Source organism: Vigna umbellata, chromosome 4, assembly GCF_029865625.1.
Source record: "Vigna umbellata cultivar VRB3 chromosome 4, Vumbellata_1.0, whole genome shotgun sequence".
Classification (NCBI taxonomy): domain Eukaryota; kingdom Viridiplantae; phylum Streptophyta; class Magnoliopsida; order Fabales; family Fabaceae; genus Vigna; species Vigna umbellata.
The window spans coordinates 16,218,380-16,226,041 of NC_142168.1; the positions used below are offsets into that span (position 1 = coordinate 16,218,380).

The following is a 7,662-nucleotide window of genomic DNA, read 5'->3' on the forward strand; positions in this document are numbered from 1 at the left end:
TTGATGAGCAAGATCTTCTTTTCTTTTCAAACCTTTGCCAACCAAATAATAGACCTAACTTTTCTTTAATTATGTACACTTCAGCTTTGTATTATCTTGCATATATTTATGTTGTGTTTTTTTTTCTTTTACTTTAGTGATGATATTGAATCAAAGAAGATAATATGAATTTGAGTATGTCGCATGTTAGTTTGTATATTAATACCTGAAATGTGAAAATCATAACTAACTTGAATTATTGGATTAAAATTGTTGATTTTAAATAATAGAAGACTAAATTACATGAAAAAAGTGAAATATAAAGTTGTATTGTATTCTATTCCTTTTATCTGTTAAAAGAGTATAACTAATATCTTATCTTAGTTACTGACACACACAGAGTATCTCACTAACACCTTATGCAAATAATCGCAAATATCAGTGATATGTATTGCCCAAATGCCCTCTCATTATTTTTATCAATAAATCTGATAGAAAGTTCAGCAGTGTCCAAGAAGAGAACAACCACACATGACTTCATCATCAAATATTATATATATTATTAAAATATGATTCTTAAACTTTTTAAAAAGACTTTCAGGTCACCCTCTTAATTATTTTTATATTAGTGATACTCAAAATTGATGGCTAACATAGTCAGAGGACTTTGAATAAAACCGAATGAAGTAGGTATTTTTTACAACATTTTTTTTAATCCACATTTTTGTTTGTGTAGTTAAGAATAAATATAAAAGAAAAATGATTGAAAAAAAAAAGTAAATCTTTAAAGCAATACGTTGATTTGAAAATTATGCATTATTAATTGATTTAGTATTTGGGATTTTAACCGATATGAGTACAAATAAAAAGATAAAACAATTTTTTAAAATGATTTATTGTTATTAATATTATAATTATTATTATTATTATTACATGTGTTCGTGATTTATCTTAAATCTCGCTGAATTAGTTAATAAGACAATCGATGCATGTTAACGACACAGTCATGTAAAAAAGCCATATCAATTAAACATTTTCCAAATAGTTTTGGTAGACATATATATTATAATTCAAAATCATTGATTAAACAACTTTTTTTATATATTGATTGATTTACGTGCTTGATTTTTTTTTAATAAATATAAAAGAAACATTTTTAAACATAATTGATGTATAATCATTAACATCTAAAAGGAAGAAGTTGTTACTTTAAGTATTTCATATTAGTCAATAACTATTCTTCATCGTTGTATCACATGGCTAGCATTTTTTTTTGGCTGAAGCAAGAACTTTATTAGCAGAATTATTAAAAAAAAATTTCCTGAAGTGTATGGACATGACAACTATAATTAGGCATGACTAAAACTGTGTCTTCATAAATGTCTGTAACTTTCCGTGCGCCTTCTGTTTGGTTTCTCATAATGTTTTTTTAGTTTTTCCTTGCACATGCAATGTACTTGTGAAACGAGTTTTTAATTTTATTTTTATGTTTAATTGTTATTCTCACCGCTGTCTTCTTTTGAAAAGTTACCCAAATTTAAACACTAAAAAAAAAACACGTTTTAAATATTACGTAAACTACTGGTGGGTGGGAAACATGTCTAAGTAAGCATATACTTGATGAGTCTATAAATAACTTGAACTTCTGCTTATCTGAACTCAACTCACTCATAGTTATAAAAAATCAAAGAAAAACATGGCTAGGGTTTGTTCTTTGTTTCACACATTGGTGTTTGTTTGTTTCCTTTTATTTGCTTCTGAAAGCCTTGTCTTCTCTAGGACATTGGAAAAAAGACCCCCCCTTGTCCCAGGACTATCGTGGAATTACTATTTTCCTTTAGCATGTCCGACTCTTGAATGGATTGTAAGTAACAATTTGGAGAAAGCATTCAAGAAGGACAGTGGATTAGCTCCTGGCATACTTCGACTCTTCTTCCATGACTGCTTTGCCAATGTAAGACTTTAGATTTTTATAAAGTTTCATCAAATATTTGATAAAGAAACTATTCAATTGATGCTTGAATTTGGACTGAACCAGGGTTGTGACGCGTCCATATTGTTGAATGCACCTGATGGAAACGATGAAAAGAGTCACCCTGCTAACATTGGTATAAGGCAAGAGGCTCTTCTCGCCATTGAAGAGCTTCGACGTGTCATTTACAAGCAGTGTCTGCCAGTTGTTTCTTGTTCAGACATCCTTGTCGTTGCAGCACGTGAAGCTGTTCGCCAAGTAATTTTCATTCACTGTTTCTTAAACTTTTTTTCATTTAGTTTTATTTATTCGATTTCTTTCGATATTAATGTCTATATTAGTAGTTTTGCACCATGTTTTCTTTCTTTTTCTGTTTTGTACCTCTTTCGCAATGAACAAGTCCTTCTGTTTGGTTCATTTTGGTTGCTTTCGATTTGATACAGATGGGAGGCCCAGATTTTGATGTGCCTCTGGGAAGGAAAGACAGCCTCACGTTCGACCTAGACGGACCCAACAACCTCCCGCCGCCATTCTTCCGAACCGAACAGCTGCTGGGAGTCTTCGGCCAGCGAAACTTCGACGCCACCGACGTTGTTGCCCTCTCTGGAGCCCACACGTACGGCAGGGCTCACTGCTCCTCTCTGGTCAACAGAACCATCGAATCTGACCCACCCATCGACCCGGACTTCAAGAACAAGTTGGTGGCAACGTGTCCCACTTCCCAGTCCTCGAACATTGTGAACCTGGACGCGCGCACCCCGACCAAGTTCGACAACATGTACTTCATCAACCTGCTGAACCGGCAGGGTGTGTTCACCTCGGACCAGGACCTCGCGAGCCACCCCCAGACGAAGGAGATCGTGAACCTGTTCGCCTCCAACCAGAAGGAGTTCTTCGATAGTTTCGCGGACGCGTTTGTGAAGGTGAGCCAGATCGACGTCATCACCAGCCGTCAAGGGAAAGGAGAGATTCGCGACAGGTGCTTCGTCGCCAATAAGAAGGTTTCGCTGGAGGCTGTGGCGGAGGAAATGGTGGAGCTGGTGGAGGCCATCTGAGAGAACTTGTTCTTGTCGTGTTGAGTTTTCCAAGGTTACGTTGGATTGTGTAATAAAATGTTGATGATGCTTTTATTTTTTTCTATCTTCTTCTTTCCTTTGCTGTTTCAATGCAAATTAGTCACATAACATAACAGTGCACAAGTAGAAGAATAAGAAAAAGAAAAATGTTACACTGGTACGTCATTCTTTATCACTGTAACATGTAACAATATTTTATAATAATTTGGTCCCTTTCAAATAGAACTTAAAAAAACAGTGACAACATAATCTATTATAAAAAAGATATTATAAAAAGTTGTTAAAAATATCTAGATTTTAATTTTTTTGATAACAAGATCTATATAACGATTTTGTTAACCTATTTGAATTTGAAAAATGTATTTTTAACAACTTTTTTATAACAGTCTATGTGGTAACTTGTGATTGGTCCGTTTCAAATGTACTGACCAATAGAAACGTGACACATAAAAGTTGTCAAAAAAGGTTGTTAACATATCAGGGTCCTTTGAATTTATTTTTAGAAACAAACCAATCGCGAATCACTATATAGACGTTGTAAAAAAGTTGTAAAAAAAATTGTTAAAAAACATTTTTCTTTCGATAATGACAGATGTTGATATGCGATTGGGACATTTATAATAAATTTTCAAAAAGTAAAATTTGATTTGGTTCGGAAAGGAAAAATTGTTTCCCAATTTTTCAAAAGGCATTTCAAAAAAGCAGGTCTTCTTCTTCCTCTCGTGATTTAAAAGCTCTCTCTTTCTTGCTCTTCTCTCTCAGTCGTTTCTCTCTCTTGTTTGTCTCTCTCTCTCTCTCTTTTATCTTTCTTTCTTACATGCCACTGTCACGTCCACTCTTGCTTCTCCATCATCACTGCATTTCGTCATGCGTCGAAGGTTGTCGTCTACTCATCTCTCTCTCGTCATTTCCCTCCTTTCTTCCTCTTGCAATTTCCTATTGGTTTTTCACCATCATCTACCTTGTTGCATTTTGCTTCTCTCGTGTTCTCGACCAATGATGTTTTTGGGTGAAAAAAAAGGGTCTTCTATAGTGTTGAGGTGATGGGTTATATTTTCTGTTAGATGAATGGGTTTTCTAAGAACTTATTAGATGATTTTGTACATGTTGTTTTACTCTATTTTATGTTGGTTTGTAAAGGTTGTTGGTGATGAATTTTTTGTATATATTATTGTAGGAGATTTTGTTGGCATTGGTGAAAGTTGTGATTTTGTTCTTTACTCGAGTGTTGTTATTGTCAATATAAATAAATGGAGCCATCTGATAACAATGTAAGTGCAAATAGAGTAATTTTAGTTTTGTGTATTATTGACAATATCAATGTTCAAGTAGGACACTAGAGGAACAAATTAAAGCTTGAGTAAGAGACCTAGAGGAACAAATGGATTATATACATAGTCGCTTCGACCAACAAGGATCGTCTTAGATTTGATAGTATTGTCTTTCTTATTGTGTAATGTTTTTTTATTAATAAATGAAGTACTTTTTTATTATTGTAATGATTTTTTAATATTGTAATGTTTTTTTACTAATGAATGAATTACGTTTTTCGATTTGGTATCCATTATGTTAAATTCTTCAACTAGGAATGAATGATTTATAACATAATATTGAGCTAATTGAATTGAACCACCTTTTGGGCTTTGGCCTCTACAATTGAATGAAATAAGGTGTCTTTTAATGCACTAAACACCACTAATGATGAGGCAACTCACTCATCCAAGGAAAAAATTCAAAAAAATCACTTAAAAACAAAGTCTAGGCACCCTATGGAGCCCAATTATCTGGCTAAGGAGTCATGTTCAACTTTTTATACAACTCCCTAAAATGTCTCTGGTAATCGATTACCAAGACCCTGTAATTGATTACTTGAGACATTTTGGAGAGTTATACAGAAAGTTAAACATGGCTCCCCAGCCAATATATCTAGGCTCCCTAGGATTGCTTGGACTTTGTTTTGAGTGATTTTTCAATTTTTTTCACATTACACATTAACTTTTTACTCAATAACATGTTGATTAGAAATATATGGATTTGTATTAACATTGTCAATAATTATTGCAATCAATTTTCATTGAGTTAACTTTACAATGATCTTCATTTAGTATTGTCAACCTCATTTAAAAAAAACATTTAATACACACTAGTACAAAAACAGTGTATAACGTCACGTGTTCAACGTTCGACCACTGAATAACCAACGTTAAAAATGAGCGATGACATTTTTGTAAATAAATGCAATTATTAAACGTTGTTTAGAATTGTAATTTGACGTAAAATGATATAAAACGTCGAATGACTTTTAAATTCGACGTCAAAAGGTTAGTGAATTCAATAAAAATTTGAGCGGGAGATTGAAAGTTCATTCACTTTATCTTAGCGCGCGATACCCTCTTCTCTACTCAAACTTTTGTCGAACAAAGTTTGACGAACATCATATGTAATCTTTCTTTCATTTGATACAAATGCATGTTAATTAATTATTTTATGTATGATTTTTGTTTGTTTTAACCGATTATTTTCGTGCTCTTGTCCTTCATAGGCGCATTCTACTTTCTCTCTCACTGTGACGAAACTTTATTCCGACGAACCCACCTTTTGAAGGTTAGTTTTCGTTTTCATTTTTGTTTTGAAGAATTTATTTGTTGAACTTGTTTGTTGTGTTTTTTTGTTGAACTTGTTTATTGTTGTTGTTGTTTAGTTGAACTTGTTTGTTGTTGTTGTTTGATTGAACTTGTTTGTTGTTGGTTATTATTGTTTGTTGTTGATACTACACTATATGTTCATAGTCCATACTTTATAAAATACCAAAAATGTTCATAGTTCATGCTTTATAAAATACCAAAAACTTAAATTTATTGTTTTTCTACTTTTCAGGTTTCGTAGAGTTGTAAAAAAGGATCACAATTAATTAAAAAAAATTATTTTTTTATTAATGTCGAATATTGACAAAATTCGACGTTAATGTCGTATATTAACAAAATTCGATGTTAATGTTGTATATTAACAAAATTCGACGTTAATTTAACATCGATTTTTTTAAATTCGACGTTAATTTAACGTCGAATAAAAATTCGACATAAATTTAATGTCTCCTGATATGACGTCGTTCACAAATTCACCATTAAAAGCCCAAAATATTCGACGTTGTATGCAATTTTTGTACTAGTGACCATATATCACTGTTGTTTGGGACCATATCTAACATAGGAAGTTTTTAGTACACGACTCTTGTAACGTACATGTCGTCCTTCTTTCATGCACTTGTACATCCATTTAAATTCTATAATTTTCTCTCCGAAATAAAACTCACCCCTCGAGTCAACCTATTATCTAACACATAACTCATTCAAGAGACTCCTATCAATCTTAACATTGTCATGCAACTCTAAAATTCAACCAAATGGTGTCTTTTGAATAAAGTTCCTTTGCTCCGGAGTCAATATTCGATTCAAAGTACTAACTAACTTTGCTTTGAAACAATATCACATATACAAATTACATAAAAAATAAATTGATCACGTCATAACAATGCAAAAATGAAATAATAAAAGAGGAAACATGAGGGGAAAGAAAAAACGAGAAAGGGAAAAAAATAATAGGAAAAGGGATAGCAGAAATACCTTGCTTCCATCACTATAGTCACAAAAGGTTTCCATTTCACAACCCATAACCTAAGTAAGTGAAAAAGAGAGAGGTGTTTCAGCTGTGAATGTTGAATAAAAAACAAATCGTCCCAGCGAAGAAGGACAAAGTCTTAATGTTAATGATGGTAGAAGAAATGGGAAATGGGTAACCAGATAAGATAATGGTCTGAGAAAAAAACGAGAGAAAAGAAAAAAAAGAAAAGAAGAAAAACGAAAATTAAAATAGAAGAAAGAACGAAAATTAAAACCCTGAAATCTTATATGCCTTTTCACCATAAGAAATCAAACAAATTAATAGATTTTTGACACATGACCATTATAAAAAAATTGTTAACAAAAAGTTATTAACATATCATTTTGTAAATAAAATATACTAGGGAGTGAGAAATCGTGATTACGTGATTGAAAAAAATTGGAAAGGAAGAGAAAGCCGGAGATGAAAGGGAATCCACTTTTCAAATATAAAGAAAATTGGATGGATGTATTTAAATACAGGGGAGAGTTTTTAAGGAATGAAAATATTAAAGTGAAAATATTTCAAAATAAAGTTTATGTTATTAATGATGGTATAGAAATGAGGAATAAAAAGGTATTTTAATAAAATTATTAAATTCAGTTTTATTCTTATAATTAAAAATAATATAAAATATAATATAATTATTATTAGTATTAATATTATTATTATTAGTTTTAGTATTATTATTATCATTATTATTAATATAATAATAATAAAAAAAAATATTGCTGGTGTTAATTATAGAATTAAATCTATTAAAATAATAATAATAATAATAATAATAATAATTATTATTATTATTACTATTATTATGTTTTTAATAGTGTTAATTCAGTAATAACTTTTTATTTATTATTATTATTATTATTATTATTATTATTATTTCCATCAAATGAAAATAGAAGGGTTAAGAGTGTGGTTGACCAAACACACTTATTTAAATTTTTTCAATTTATGTATTCAATAAAATAT

At 31.1% G+C, this 7,662-nt stretch overlaps 1 protein-coding gene across 1 annotated transcript; it reads left to right on the forward strand.

Annotated features, from left to right (window-relative positions):
• Positions 1-1,626: 1,626 nt before the first annotated feature.
• Positions 1,627-3,091, forward strand: LOC124821807 (peroxidase 12-like). Its single transcript, XM_047293751.2, has 3 exons — positions 1,627-1,933; positions 2,018-2,209; positions 2,395-3,091. The coding sequence occupies exons 1-3, from the start codon at positions 1,676-1,678 to the stop codon at positions 3,004-3,006; spliced, it is 1,062 nt and encodes a 353-aa protein (XP_047149707.1). The 5' UTR covers positions 1,627-1,675; the 3' UTR covers positions 3,007-3,091.
• The last annotated feature ends 4,571 nt before the right edge of the window (positions 3,092-7,662 follow it).